At 36.6% G+C, this 16,479-nt stretch overlaps 2 protein-coding genes across 2 annotated transcripts; one reads left to right on the top strand and one right to left on the bottom strand.

Moving 5' to 3' along the window:
• The first annotated feature begins 683 nt into the window (after positions 1-683).
• Positions 684-1,001, top strand: LOC137740693 (uncharacterized). Its single transcript, XM_068480523.1, has one exon. The coding sequence runs from the start codon at positions 684-686 to the stop codon at positions 999-1,001; it is 318 nt and encodes a 105-aa protein (XP_068336624.1).
• A 5,816-nt stretch (positions 1,002-6,817) lies between these two features.
• Positions 6,818-15,030, bottom strand: LOC137740002 (plant cysteine oxidase 4-like). Its single transcript, XM_068479784.1, has 6 exons — positions 14,908-15,030; positions 14,266-14,602; positions 10,066-10,211; positions 9,424-9,571; positions 7,216-7,419; positions 6,818-7,079 (listed from the first exon to the last, which is right to left on the bottom strand). Exons 2-6 carry the CDS (start codon positions 14,366-14,368, stop codon positions 6,961-6,963), a joined length of 720 nt encoding a protein of 239 aa, XP_068335885.1. The 5' UTR covers positions 14,369-14,602; positions 14,908-15,030; the 3' UTR covers positions 6,818-6,960.
• Positions 15,031-16,479: the final 1,449 nt, after the last annotated feature.

Below are 16,479 nucleotides of genomic sequence, written 5' to 3'. Positions count from 1 at the left end.
AAAAATATATATAGAATTTTTTACGTATTAGAGTTATAGATAACCAATGACCCAGTCAGTTCTCAATAATGAAACTTCTAAGAAGTATTCATGAACCTAGCATTATTGAATTTTCAACTGAAGACTATAAATATCATGATTTCAAGTCAACCCCACTAAAATTATACATGAATTTTCAATACCATACATACATATATATATATATATATGTATATAATATAATATAATATAATATAATATAATGTGTGGCCCTAAGATTATATATATATATATATATATATATATATATGTATGTATGGTATTGAAAATTGATGTATAATTTTAGTGGGGTTGACTTGAAATCATGATATTTATAGTCTTCAGTTGAAAATTCAATAATGCTAGGTTCATGAATACTTCTTAGACGTTTCATTATTGAGAACTGACTGGGTTATTGGTTATCTATAACTCTAATACGTCAAAAATTCTATATATATTTTTATTTTTATTGTATTTGATCTTATAAATAGTTAGGACAAACTAAAATACTACCTCTATATATGTATGGTATTGAAAATTCATGTATAATCTTAGTGGGGTTGCCATATATATATATATATATATATATATATAGACACACACACATACATACATACAGTTAAGCTGTATAATCTTGTAATTAATTTGCAACTCACTGAGAAACAATGGCTAGAACATACGTTGGTCCGGGTGGTGGCCATGCAGGAGGAGTAGATATCATGATGCCAGATCACAACTCGGGCGGGCTACTTTTGCTCTGCATGATTCTCATGTCCCTCTCACTTGTATCAATGGTCATATTTGCTTGTGGTGATAGATCAAACGGAAGTCCAGGACGTCCAGGACGTCCAGGCGGCGGTTGTGGAGGTGGAGGCGGCGGCGGTTGTGGAGGTGGAGGCGGCGGCGGTTGTGGAGGTGTAGGCGGCGGCGGTTGTGGAGGTGGAGGCGGCGGCGGTTGTGGAGGTGGAGGTGGAGGCTGTTAAAAAAGAGAGTAGGCAGGTCAAATTTATGTTTTCAGAAAAATGAAACAGTAAGAATTTAAGCAAAATATATCATTCTTATTGTTGTTATGTTCTTGTTGTGTTTTTAATCAATAAGATGCTTTATTCAAGAATTTAAATATGAAATCATACAAATAGCAATTTGAAACAAAGGTAAATCAGGATTAAATAACAAAATGGGGATATAGATTTTAAAGAAAAAATATCAACTTTAACAAAAAATTATCAAGCCCAATTCATTTTGTTTGGATTAAGCCATATTTGTCGGCCGAGCACACCTAGCTCATTCGCGAGAAAAGGTAACCGGAATTTTGCGAGAGCATTTTTTTTCTTGTCGGAATATTTTTCCAATCACAGAACTGTTTTTAGGGATTTGACTCTCTAAATTAATAGAGTGTCATGCTTCGATCCCGAAATACATCTAGAATCGGCACGTGACGTCAGAAAGTACTTGCGAAACTATCATGTCTTGCTTCCGAGACATGACCAAAAGCAACCTAACGAGTCAATAATATTGTAACTTTTCTTTTATCACATGACTGCATCTAACCTTCATGGACTGCCTATGTAACCAAAAACAGGATCAAGCCATTCATAATTTACTCTTTTGTTGAATTCCAACATTTCTCGGAGTACTTCCTAGCATAAAATCATATAGCTTCTAGTCTCAAAGGAGCACAACAAGCATGATACACTAGATTTCAAACTACATAACAAAAATATATGACCACTAGAATTGTTATTTCGTTGATCACATATATCACAACGTTTTCTAACACAATTCCACAATCCATAGCATGTAACTTTCCTATGAACAAATGATGCACAATATTTAACTTTAACCACATTGATCAACTAATCCAATCAAAATAAAAATCATTCATAATCCAACTTCATAAATTTATATATAAACTAGCTAGAAATCCCTAAGTAATCACACATACATCCAACGTCCCTTCAAAATCAATTCACAAAAAGTATCAAATCTTTCGTTCATAACTTACTGAAAACTAGGGTTGGAGCAACATAGTTTAGCCGAAGCCTACTGCTCATATATTTTCGCATTCTAAACTGACTTAAAGAACCGTAAAGATTTCTAGGGATCAAGTTCCAAACCAACTCAATAGAACCGAAACATAATAGGATTTTGAACTACTCAGCGGAATTGATTAGGGAAAGAATTTCGAACGACTCAATGACCATCGAAGATATGGTTCTGGACCACTCAACGGAATCAATCCGGAAGGGATTCTGAACCACTCAACAAAATTCAACAAAGATATGGTTCCAGACCACTCAACGGAACCGATTAGGGAAATGGATTATGGACCCTCAACGAAATCCAACTTTATGCAGAACGATATGAATCCATCCAATAGCATGGTCCCTCAATGCGGATTAACTAGGCGGAGTCACCCCTAAAATGTGTATGGTTCCCCAGTGCAGATTAAACAGGAGAAATCATAGGTAAGCCAATAGTGTGGTCCCCAATGCGTATTAACCAGGCATATGATCCCCCAATGCTGATTAACCAAGCAGAACCATAGGCATGCCCCTAATAGTGTGGTCCCCCAATGTGGATTAACAGGCGGAACCACCAATGGAAGTGATATAACAAGGTAAGCAATGACTTGCCAATGTGGATTAACCAGACGAAGTCACCCTTAGAATGAGTATGGTCCCCTAATGCGGATTAACTAGGCAGAATCATCCATGTACCACACTACTACATGGTGCAGTCGCATCATCCCACATCATAGCTAATACATTAATTCGACATGAACCACAATTGTAAACATGCACACACTATCGATTCAACATGACAAACAAATACCTAATCACATAGACGTACAAGTTTTACGAAATAATTCTAATATGGTCCTCAGCTAATCACTTCATGCTCATTGCACATTATCATTCTTGTCATCTAGAAGTTCAATACACACGTATATTCTGATAAGTGCCACTTGCACGCAAATCGAGATACACATCCTCTAGGATGGCCCACTAATCTCATTAGATCTTTAAAATGCTAATTATATTACCTAAGACCAAATCGAGATTTTTGACCGAAAGTTGACCCTTGGTCAATGTGGTCAACGAAAAAGTCAACAACCCTTTGTACTACAATCCGAAAAATTCGTACGTCAGATTTTCGATCTGTAAGTTTATACGACCCTTAAATAATAAATGCAATAACACACTAAAAATTGGTGATGATTCAACAGTTAGATCTTTGTTTACTACAAACGTCAAGTGGCGAACCTTAACAAGACTAAGCTCAAATGACGGAATTTCATCAAATGGATATCAAAAATGGAATTAGAGTATCGAATTTACCCAAGAAGGGCCGAGTGGTTTCTTGGCCCATGCGCCGCTGCATGCGGTTGCTGGCGGCCACAACTCGCCGGAAATTTCATTAAATGCCAAAATGGCTCAATTATACCAAAATGAAGATCGTGAGAAGATGAGTAATATTTATACCTTTGTCGGGGTCCAATTCTGCCGAAAAATGCTTGAAACCTGTGAGAGATGGCTGAAAACCCTAGATATGGGTGACTTGAACTTTTTGTCAAGACAAGATTGCGCTCATTAAGTTAGCACGCTCTCAAATACTTTCACGCATAACTCAACATTCTTGAAGATCCAAGCAACTGACTACGACTGCTTAAGACTCCCTTGGTTGTGAAGTGAAAAAATCAAAAACATTAAAGATATGATTAATTAGGAGTGGTTCGGTATGGGATACCGAACCAAAAACTATATACCAAATACCGAACTGAAAAAGTTCGGGATGAGATTTCAGGAACCGAAACCGATCCGAAATTTCGCCTTTCCAGAATTTCGGTATTCCCGAATGTTTTCGGTTTTTCGGTATGGTTCAGGACGCAGCTAACACCAGCAATCTCCAGTGGCTTCTTCACGAGCCTCCTCCTGAGAGATCTTAATACCAGTCTCCTCTGCCGCCTCCACCATTCTCAGAAAGCAACGACACGGCGGCTACTCTGAATCCACCTAGCTCTCAACCCCACACCCACTCCTCTCCACAATCACATCTTGTCATGCCATTTCTGCACAAATCCTTCAAAACCCACATGCAAAAATTCAATCTTTTTCTTCGAGCACGGCGGCGACTCCGAGTCCACCTCGCTCCCAACCCCACACGGCCAAACTCCTCTCCACAATCACATCTTCTTATGCCATTTCTGTACAAATCCTTCAAAACCCACATGCAAAAATCCAATCTTTTTTTCTAGAGCTTCAGTGATCATCAAATAGAATTATTTGTTGCGGGTTATGAATTGTGCCTGTGCAGCGCTAAGGATTCATAACCCAGAGACGAGAGAGATTCAAAGAGGATAGAGAGAGAAATGGGTCGAGGCCAGAGACGAGAGACCTTCTTCCTATCTCTGCTTCCCAACACGAAGACTGCGTCTCTCTCTCTCCCTCAAGAATCAAGATTCAAAACCAAAACAAAAGCTTTGTCCTTTTAGTTTCCTAAAAAGCTTTGTGCTTTTCTCCCAAACCGACAAGGCATCACCATCACATGCCTCTTCCATATTATTTTATTTTTGTGCCTTTGCTAGTGGAACCAAGAGGCTCTGCCTTTTATTTTATTTTTTCATTCTTCTTTGCAGATCGCGCTGGAAAGTAGGAACCAAAAGCAGCAAAAGAAGATATCGGGACTTCAGGAATACCGAAGAAATGAAATTCCTAAAATCTGGAAACCAATCTTATACCGAATATTTCGGTATTTTTTGGTATGGAATTACCAAAGGGGTAGTTTTGGTTTGGGATTTTTCGGTTTGGGTTTGAGATTTTCGGGAATTTTTTCCAGCCCTATGATTAATTACTAAATCATATCTTTATTAAATTCTCAATTGAAGATCAACTCCATGAAGTAAGGAATTCCTATCACAATAAACTATAGATACTTCCATCAATATCCCAAGATATTATCTTCTAATTAATATCTCGGAAATATTCTTTCCTCATTCATGCAACGGATGACATAACTTAGCCAATCAGATGCAACCATGTGTACAACATACCCTAGCCTTATGGTCGGCCATTCCTCTTATAAATACCTATATCTCTACCAAATTTTGGTAAGCTTTTGTTACGCATACAAATCCTAAACACCCAATCTTTTTAGAAACACTAACTTGGGCATCGAAAATTCATTGACCAAAAACCGGCCCCCCCCCCCCCCCCCCACCTTGTGGCCACATAAAGGTTTGGTCTTAGATCAAAGGTGTTAATTGTTTTGTAAGTACAAGTTCATCAAGACTGAAGACATCGGATTTTTTCTACCAAACCTCTCAACTTTACCTTGTTAATCTCGTTTTGTTTTAAACACCTATTTACAACCCATGGGCTTCATATGAGCAGTAGATTCCACCCAAGTCCCAACCTTATTTTAAGCCATTGACTTGAATTCATCTTCCATTGCAGCTTGCCAAAGAGTAGCCTGTGAACTTTCCATTGCTGCTTTATGTATTGGAATCATCATCACCACGTATATCATATTCAACTTCCTGCAAGTACACCAAGTAGTCATCTGATATAGCAGACATTTTAGGTCTTGCAGATTTCCTTGTTTTCCTTTGTGCCACACTTTGAACAACTGGTGTGGGATTAGTGGGTGCCACGGCTTGTGTTTGAACAATATTTTCTTCTTGTTCAGTAGCTTTCAAATTGTCTCGGTAAACTGTAACTCGCTCCACACGTGAATCAGTTGACTGATCTTGTGACTATAAAGGCAAACCTTGCAAAGAATCACTAACCAACACTGGCTTCAAGATCATATGGGACCTTACCTGTTTATAATTTTTTGTCTCCGACTTTGATGTCAATTTTTCATTTCTTCGAAAATAATATAGTATAATAGTCGCTTAGGAGTAGGGATGGCGATAGTTTTAGATTGGGCAAGGAAATGTCATATCCATCCATAACCACGAAAATTAATCAAATTCATAACTGCAAATTAACCATCGGGGATTATACCCACCGGGTGATGGATTCCTCATCATTAACGGTTATATCCATCTTTGTCAATACAAAAAATATATTTGTTCAATTGGTGCACTATAATTTAGTGGATACTAATGTCATTATTAAATATCCATGTCCAATCATAAAAAATATAACAATTTCTTTTGAAGTTGTTCATGATAAGCCAAATATGATATGCCAATTTCTTTTGGAGTTGTTCATGATAAGCCAAATATCATAAAACATTGATGATGTTGGCTGATCTTGTTATCTCCCATAAACATCATTGAATTCTCATCGATTTTGATTCAAGCTTTTGACCTTTCCCACACAATGCAACTTTTGTATTCTCGAGTTAATGAGCTTTTTAAAGTGTTAATAACAGTTCTCTTATATTATATAAAATTATATTATGCATTGTACATACTATTCAGGTTGGATTCGGATCAAGGACCCTTATAAGCATATCCAAAATCATAACTGAATAACATTCACATATTTTCCCCATATCCAAAATATGCTCGAATTTTCATACTCAAATCCGTTTCATTTGGACGATTATCCACGATTACTGAACCTAACGGTTTGAATTGCCATCCCTACTTAGGAGTCTAGTGAAATTTCTCCAGTTATAAAGGGCATTAGGTTGCAATTTCGTGAATGATGAATTTGATTCCAGCAAAGATCAAGCCGCCCTAGCCTCAATGATTCAAAGAGGAGCGCCCCACAGAAGCCAACCCATGATTTCATTTTTGCACAGCTTGCATTAACAACTCTTCCAGTTCAATGGGAAGTCAGTAAATCGGACTACAAGGGTGTATTTATTATGTACAAGTCAAATGCGCAACTTACAGAACCCAAAATTATTGCCACTCTTGTTCCCCTCAATGGTTCCTATCTCGACAAAAAAGAAGCAAATTTGACAGAAATGTATGAACAAGAATTCTCACGTTCTAATGACAGGGCCCTTGTACAGCCCTCGGCGAATCACAAAGTTTTCGGGAGGTTGAAACTCTTCTAACCAAGTCACTTGAGGCTCTATAACTCCATCAAGCTCAAGATCGCCTTCATTGCAAACAACAAACAAAAAATACTTATCAATATCAGCAACCTCGACAAAAATGTACTTGCCTGTTACCAGATATCCTTAACTCAAAACCAGAAACTCTATCATCTCAACAACGTAGACGAATTTCATTACCAGGCAGATCTTTTCTTGAGGACTTCCGGTAGTAACTGCAGTGCCGTCCATCTTCAGACGAGTACGGCGGAGCTAGGATGTCAAATATGGCGCAGGGAGTTATAGCTCTAAAACTATGGATATTGCCTCCTGTTGTCGGATAAAGAACTGTTGGCGGACAAGGCGCGGTCATGTCAGTATCTTTGACCAGCTTTGCAGGTCTTGCTGCAAAAACTCTCAGTTTTTAGTTAAAAGAAACTAGAAAAATTAATGAAATCATAATAACCAGCTTCCCACAATGTAAGCTAACAGTTGTACCTAGGGTTGGGTGGTACCCCAGACTTTCAAATTATGATAGAAAGATTGAAATGAAAAACAAAAAAAATTAAAAAGACTTCACGTGAGCCTCGTCATCTCATGTAAAAATCTCTAACCGCATTAAGCAATAACCTCTTAAATCCCATCCTCCTGACAGGCACACAACATTGGCCAATAGGGATGAAACAATAAACCCAACTAGTAATTTCTTATTTCAAAAGTTACATTCAAAATTTCCAGTTTTATGGCCTTTTTGATAACCATTTCATTTTTACTTCGTAGTTCACTTATTGGTTAGAAATAAAGAGAAACACAAGGAAGAAAAGAGGGATGAATAAGGATAGTGGAAGGGTGGTGGGAAGGATGTGGAAAAAATGGACGTGTAATGGCGTAGAACATGAAAACTAAAATCTAAAAACTGAAAACAATTTTATACAGGTTTTCACTTTTTAGTTTTTGGATTTCGCTTTGTATGCCATCCCATGTGCATTTATCCCCCCTCCCTCCCACCACACTCTCCGCATTCTTGGTTCCTCTGTCCTTCCATCTACTTTCTCTCTATCTCTAGCAAGAAAATGGAACTAAACTAAAAATGAACTAATCAAACAGGCCCTTACCTTAATCTTAAGGCTTTAAATCTTTGAAAGTTTTTATGTTTGCATAAATGACAGAGCAAAATACAATATCTATGTAAATTACAGAAGAATTTAATCAAACACCGTAAGGGATAATTTTCCAGAATATGAATAGATCAGGAACTAACCATGTCGTTAATCCCTCAACATTTCTTAGGTGAGATCTGTATTCTAAACAATTAAATCATAAAAAAAAAAAAAAAAAAAAAAAAAAAAACAAACATTATCATCCAACACCAAGCTGACCAGTCATATCTCCCCGGTTAACAATATGACACATCCCCCTAACTCACAATCACAAAGGAATCAATTTGAACATTCCCAAACAACACAGATGTTGAAATAGGGAAGAGAAAGTAAAGCAGCAAACTCATTCATACCTTTCTGTAATAGCATTTGAAACAGTCAAAGCTAACTAATGGAAATCAAATCGCTAAACTTTGGAGTCATTTCATCATAACGAAAAAATGGACCGCCTGCACGTGTTTTCCAACCCCTCTTAATGCAAACCGTGACATGTCTAGGTTACAGATAGTATACACTATGAAAAGTCCATCATTATCTGCATGATGAGACTAGGTCAATATCAAGCTGGGGGGGAATGTGTAATTTCCTGAACTTGAAAAATGTAATATTTTGTGTCCCTCTTTTACTACCTAAAGAATAATAAGGATAAAATATGGATAATCTAACAAAAATAAAGACTCCTTGCCTCTCCTCTAGGCTCCTCTAAGATCCTCTAGGCTCTATGCCATACAGAAACAGTTTGGCTAGTTGGCGAAAATCAAATACCAGATTAGTGGGAAATTAAAAGATAAAAAGATCCCATAGTTATCGACAGAAGAGATCAGAGGCACAAACAACCAGTTTCTTGTAACGACACTCTTACTAAAACTACATATAGTAGGCATTCAAATCTAAGCAACAAAGAAAAACTGCAAGCTGCTGGTGTTTACAAGCTGTCTTCTCAGCTGCTTGTTTCCATGGCATGTTTATTTGTATATTTATGTTCAAATAATTAGGATCTTAAATATACTCATCATGATTCATATGTCAATATATTAGTATCAAGATATGAAACTGATCCCCGCACAATCAACCAACAAAAACAGTTAAAAGAATACCTAAATGTGGAAGCATACAACAGGCTAGATATAAACACTCACAAACAGGATGCTGTTGATTTTTTGAAAGCATGAAAATGAGGTATTAGGTAAAGGAAACGGTACATTAACTAACATTGTACAGTAGATGAGAAATACTGTGGAAATCACACCTTCTGATGGATCCGCAGGGCCAGGAAAATCAACCCAGTCATATGAATTAACACGTATTGTACCATATATAAGCTTGCTCAACACAGTCATTCCAGGATGATTATGAAGGGGTATGATAGAGGAAGGCGGCATGCAAAAAATTCCTATCTGCCAAAAGTATAAGCAATTATTCAATACCAGTAAATCAGTTTCGTAGTCTATTTTCTTTTGATACTTGGATCTCCAATTCTAAATTTCTATGTGAACACTGACTATGCCGGACTTATGATATTATCTTAAAACTCTAACATTGGTTGAAGAGATTTATAAAAATGGACTTGCAGTTAATAATAAGCTTGTTTTTCCTTAAAAATATGACCAAAAAAGCTTATTTTTGTTAGGAGAATGTACAATACTAAGTGCAAAGTATTTGAAACAACTAAAATTAACATAAAATTATGAATTATAAACAATAAATCATTTGAAATCCATGCATATCTATTTCATCCCACAGAAATACAAACTTTTATGCATTCGTTATAATTATTCTCATGAAGTTTAACTCTAAATGAACTACAATTTCTAAATTTGAAATCTCACAATCGAAACGGAACCCAAACAATTTATAATCAATAACTGATGACTTGCAGTCCTGTACTCACAGAAAAGCTATTACACTCATGCAAATGCAGGTATTTGATTGGTGGCAGTGACTGCTGATTCCCATTACGCTCAGGCATAGCACCTGACCAATTACGCACCACTTGTGCCTCCTGTTCGAGACCTACATCTGCAGGCTTAATTTTCTCTGAAATAAAAACATCATACAGGGTTAAAAATTGATAAAATAGAATGAATGCGGGGTTCACAATAAGATTTCACACTACTCTGTGCGGTTAGAAAAAAAAATGAGGTGCCTCAGAAATATAGGTTTCTATAACATGAGAAAATGGTAGGCTTATGACAAGCTTGCCATATGAGATTCCTGAGCCATGGTTACACTAGACTCATTAAGGCTCATGCAGAAACCTTTCCAACTTGTGAAGAAGCTAGAGACAGTATCAAAGATGAACCTAAGGAATAAACTATTGTACTTAGGTGTCTGAAAATATCCAACACTAGTTAAAAATTTGTCTTAAGCTCTTACAGTAATCAAAGCATTTATCTCTAGTAAAAGGTAACCCTTCATCACCAGGGAAACATGTTACTTATAAAAGAGATTTTGCGGTACTAATGGCTCAAGATTTCCACATAGGCATAAAAAATTTAATGCCTCAGTGGGCTGGTTAAATGAGTTGGGGCCGCTGATGGCCAATAAGCTTCATCACCTTTTGGAAGGGGAAGGCCAACACATTTTACAGAGGGCCAAGGTCAAGCCCAACCCCTGACAAAGGAGGAAATGTGCTATGTACATAAAATCAGACCATACCCGACCTATCACGTTTTAATTTAAAATTAATCATCAATAACTATTTATCTACACTACTATTAAGAAAATCCCGTCGATTTTAATGTAAAAAATGTCGACAAAACCTTTTACATAGTAATTAAACTCCATGTTCTACCAACCATTTAATCCCCAGAGTCCACTTTTTCTCTCCTTATTGCAACTTCCGAACGCTGCACACGCAGGGCATGTTTGAGAATTAAATGGTTTGTATTAAACTAACTTATCTTAGTATGAGAACTGGATGACTTTTTTGGAGTGTGATTGACAGGTCCCATAAATAAAATTATCTTAAATTTATAGTAATATGATAAGGTTGGACTGTGGCAGCCAGCCCAAGCCCAACAGCAGTACAAACTGGTCAAGTGAGGCCTTCAGGCCAGGGGACATTACAAGCCTGGCCACTGGTCCCACATTTATTAGAAAACAATAAACAATAGAGTTGAGATCATTTTTCCATTTGAAGTGGTCTACTTAGTATGTTTTAGAGGCATAAAGCCAAGTCAAGAACGGCATATGAAACTCACAAAGATGAACTCAAGCCTAAAAGTAGAGCAATATACATTTAAGTATTTAAACCACCACTTATGTATGACGTAAGGCTATCTCCAATCTAAAAAAGGCAACAGTTAAAAGTTAAAGCCATATTTTACTCCAAATAAGGTGGTGCAAGATACAATATCTTCAATGCATACGGAGTAAAACTTGGCATTTAACTTTGAAATATTATACATTAGAGAGGGAATAGTCAGTTTTAGAGTTATCTGTATCTTGCAAAAGTGGGGCTTCCACTGTTAATTCTAGAGTTATATTCAAAGTCAAATATGACTTTCATATAGCACCAAAGGCATACATAACCCCAAAATTTCTGGTACATTAGAGAGGAATTGGATCAAATCTAGAGCCAAACATAACTTTTGAGCCATAATTTTCCGCATTGCGTCTAATCAGACAAAAGTGCTAAAAAAAGAGCTTCAAGTTGTTAAAAATTCCTAGTTACAATTACATATTACCAATCAAACTCGCAAGAAGACAAATTGGTGATAGTGTTCCAACAAATTACTAACTAGGTTTCCATCTTGGTAGCAAGAGCATCCCACCTTGAAAGCATTCATATAGCATGGACAGTGGACATGTTAAGATAAGGATTTAGGGTGGAAATACATCATACAGATTATGGTCAGGCCATTAAGCATGAACTCAATGATATAGGATACACAAATTTGAGATAAGACCTGTACAATTAAGGAGTTTAACAAATACATGGGCAAGTTTCAAAATGAATTGCAACATGAACCTATATGATCACACATAAATACATGCATCAACCCGAACAAACAAACAATTTTGGTAGTTTGGCAGCTCATAGGTCCTATTTTCTTAACTAACCAATTACAGCTTCAAGTTAGCGGGGCACAAGGAAACATATACATAGAAATAGAGGGAGGCAACATGGTAACAAATGGGCCTTTATGTTCTTTCAACTCATCAGTTTGGTCCTTTATGTTCCAAACTCATCAATTTTGTCCTTCTTCTGTTGACTTGGTCATCAATTTCGTCCTTACCGTTAGATTCCTTTAAAATCTGTTAATGGGCTGACCCTGTGCCAAGTGGATTATATAAAAAAACAACATTTTCAAAAGGATTTAAAGTTTCAAAAACCATAAAGAAAAGGGAGGTAACATGACAACAAATGGTCCCTCATGTTTTGCCAACTCATCAGTTTGGTCCCTTATGTTCCAAATTCATCAATTTCGTCCCTCATCTGTCCACGTGATCATCAATTTTGTCCTTACCGTTAGATTCCGTTAAAATATGTTAATGGGCTGACACTGTGCCATGTGGATTATATAGAAAAACAACATTTCCAAAACGATTTAAAGTTTCAAAACCATAAAGAAAAGGAAAATTAAAAATAAAAAAACTGAATAAAAAGTAAAAACCAAACCCAGCCACCACCATCTTTCCCGACCTCACATCTCCAAAACCCTACACGATATCTGCTGCATCCACCAAAACCAAAACTGTTGAAGGATTGAGGAACCGATATATGTAAACAAATTTGTTTGATTATAGTTTTCCACTACTCATTCAATCTATTTCTCACTGAAGGATACATTTGACTTCAACTACACTTGTATGCGAAAAGAAATTCACTATCTGCTGCACCCTATGAATAAATTTCCATTCAACAAAAGAATGAATAGACACGTAACAATTGTGGATGTTCTTTAAAATTATAAAAAATAAAAAATAAAAAAAAATATATATTTGCATAAAGAATCATGGAAGATCAGAAACCTTTAAATTGTTCCAGAGGAAGTGAACTAGTGATAATGATTATATGTTAAATATGGATGTGCTATATGAGAGACCTGGATTCCTTATACCAGATAATTTAACCATAGATTACTGACCTATTGGACATTCCTCTTGAAGATATATTCAACATCAAGTTAAAACAATTTCAGATTCTAATCAAAGAAAATCAATCAACTGCAAGCGACAAGAAAATGCAAATCAACTCATGAAGTCAACAAGGAATGGGTATATCTGACGAACGGATGATCCAATTTACTAAACTCCACGAATGCGTTAACAGAAGCATCTTGACATAGTGCTAAAAAGAGAAGTTGCCTGATAGTATAGCAAATTTGAAAAGCTTGCCTAAAGTATATATATTTACTTCAATGAGTTCTCATTATAGGATTAGCTTGATTAGGTTCTAAATATAATTTTAAAACAGGTTATAAGGTTCTTTTTTCTATTGGGAATTAGGAGTATGTAATGAACTTCACAAGGAGAGCAACCAGGTCATTCTGAAAAGTTCATATGTATAGTATTGTCCCTGTCAGGTGGAAGGAGTGTATGCAGCAGGTTGAGGAATCGAACTAACTTATAGATCAAATCTTTTAATTAAGTTCGCAGCATATATGTTCTAAAGTGCTTTCATTCTTTTTCCCCATTAGCTTCTGAGTGTGAACTTTGGATTAGTTTAACAAACTATAAATCCCAGGTTTTTTACATTTTCTAGATGTTTAGCTACTGATTCATGTGTTTTAAGGGTATTGCTGATTTGTAGTCTTCGGTTTCTTAGATTAGCAAGTTAACTAAACTCAGCGACAACTCCTTTCCACTTTATAACTTAGTGGGGAGCACTTCAATTGGGCGGTAGAATAGAAACTCCAAAACTGTCCCGGAAACCCGGCATATTTGTTTCTTTGAGGTTCTCAAATCAATATTTCTGGCTGAAAACAAACAATTCGCTTTAAAACAGCATTGCTGTCTGTCTCAAACATTCCAACTAGGCATGGCATATAATTAGCACAGCACAATAAGAAGCAGCAAAAGAGAAGCACAACTAAAAAAATGTTCGGTTGATATATCAGGATATTAAAGGACCACTTCTCCATACCTAGTTTGAGGCGAACTCTTTCAAGGGCTTCTTCTGACATAGCTCCAGTCGGCGTAAATGATGATTTGCAAACATTATACAGTCTCTGAATATAATATGGCATGATGCAAAGACGGTACCAACTTAACTGAACGGACTAGAGCCACAAAATCGTTAAGCCGATAACGTCTTCGCAAGGAAACTTATTGATTGCAATCCCAATTCAAATCCCAATTGGGAAAAACCTTGTTGCCTTTAAATCAGCATATCAAAACTCTCATTTTGCAACCAGAGAAGCAATAATGAAACTCCATAGCAGTAGTTCGATTCCGTCTCAGCTAATCCTATCTATGAGCACCTACCCAACAACAAAAACAATACATATGAAGCAAGTGTTAGTCAAATTGAATGTTTTGATCAATTCTAAGCAACCCAACAAATGGGCAAAGTGAAAAAAAAAATACAAAATTCATGCATATACAAGTAAGACCCATTTCTCAACTAATTTGAAAGTGAATAACATGAAAATTTATCAAATGAAATCAGAGAAGTCACGATTTAGGATAATCTAAAAAGATTAAGAATCCATGTTGGATCCAACCCTTAAAAGCCATAACTGAGATCTAAAAGGGAGGAGAGAGATATGGATTGAAGGTACGGTACCTGAATTGGGAGAGCGAAATTGCGGAAAACGTGAAAGGTGGACGATGAGGGAGGGAGGGAGGGATGGCTTCTGTAGCACTAGCGTAAACGAAGAAGACGAGGAAGAAGCCGAAAGAAGATCTTCGCCGACGTCATCACCTTTTACGGCCCTTTTGGGGTTCCGTGTGTCTCTCTCTCTTTTACCAATTTAGCCTCCATCTGCCAAATATTCACAAAACCACCCTCCCATGTTCTTTTTTCTTTAGTGGTACACTGGTACTAGCTTCTTGTTTTTTTTTTTTTTTCCCGAGGAAAGCAAAAATGCATTAAGAGAGGGAAAAACCCAGGAACAACCAAAAACCCTAAAGTCAAACAACAAGGCGTCAGAAGCAACTGAGGGAGTACAGCCCACCCAAATACAAAGATTCTCTAAGCCATGCCCATAAGAAGTAATGGCATCTGCAACAAAATTAGCTTCCCTATAAATATGATTCCAAAAAATGGACTCGAAAAAAAAAGACCAGTCATTTGATATCTTCAATGATAGCTCTAATACGCCACGGAATGCTACACTTTCCCAAGATGGCCTCAATGACAATCTTAGAGTCCCCTTCAATCTTGATCTTCTTTAAATTCCTAGACTTTGCCAATTGAAGAGCATCTCTAGCAGCTAAAAGCCTTGGCAACAGTAATTGTGTTCTACCCCAACTTCCTTGCCCTAGCCAGAAGAGGATGCCCATGATGGTTTCTAATGATGAATCCTACAGTAGCAGAGGAACCAATAACAGAGCCATCAAAATTTATTTTATGATACTCCACATCAGGGGGATGCCACCTGATAAGTTTATTTATTATGTTTTGGTTATCCAATCTAACTTTAGAGTTGACAAGAAGGAAATTCTTAGCTATAGAAGAAAAAGTCTTATAGTTGCGAATAGTATTAGGCTTTATCTACCTAAAGACAAAATCATTTTTGTCATTCCACATTTGCCACCAGGCAAACAAAACTTTACTAAGAGCAAATAAGTCTTCTTGGTCAATGAAATCCAGGTTATTAAGCCAATCATTAACCGAGGGAACTAAGGAAATCGCAGGTAAACTGCTGTCAATCATCCACAGCTCCTGAGCATAAGAACAATCTTTAAATCCATAACCTATGTCCTCCTCACCATTATTACATAACAGACATAATGTAAAAATGGTGTTATTGAATTTATGAAGCTTTACATTAGTTGTTAGCTTATTTCTCCCCAACAACCAACCAAAGAATTTAACTTTGTGAGGAATGTTTAGTTTCTAGATTTTGTTTAGAAGCCCTTCAAACATATGGTCCTGATTACCATTGACTTGCAATATATAAGCCGATTTAACCGAGAACTCACCATTGGGATTGGGGCCCCAAACAAGCTTATTTGCAACCTCATAAATTGGGAGGGGAATGACTAGAATTTTCTAACAACGTTTATCGGTAATAATTGATTAAGAATGCCAACATTCTAGTTCTTATCTACTTTAACATCACTAACTTTAAGGTTCCAGTCAATGAGATGCTGATCTTGGATGGCAATGATATTGGATAGAGGGAAAGGAAAA

The sequence above is a fragment of the Pyrus communis genome, chromosome 7, assembly GCF_963583255.1.
Source record: "Pyrus communis chromosome 7, drPyrComm1.1, whole genome shotgun sequence".
NCBI lineage: Eukaryota > Viridiplantae > Streptophyta > Magnoliopsida > Rosales > Rosaceae > Pyrus > Pyrus communis.
This window is presented reverse-complemented; position numbering and strand designations above follow the sequence as displayed.

Excerpts from the sequence above, each read along its gene's own strand:
- LOC137740002 (XM_068479784.1), bottom strand. The coding sequence starts at position 14,368 with ATGCCATATTATATTCAGAGACTGTATAATGTTTGCAAATCATCATTT. Across the intron at positions 7,420-9,423 it reads CCCTGCGGATCCATCAGAAG|CAAGACCTGCAAAGCTGGTC; the intron begins GTGTGATTTCCA and ends GAGTTTTTGCAG. Across the intron at positions 7,080-7,215 it reads CTCAAGAAAAGATCTGCCTG|GCGATCTTGAGCTTGATGGA; the intron begins GTAATGAAATTC and ends TTTGCAATGAAG.
- LOC137740693 (XM_068480523.1), top strand. The coding sequence starts at position 684 with ATGGCTAGAACATACGTTGGTCCGGGTGGTGGCCATGCAGGAGGAGTA.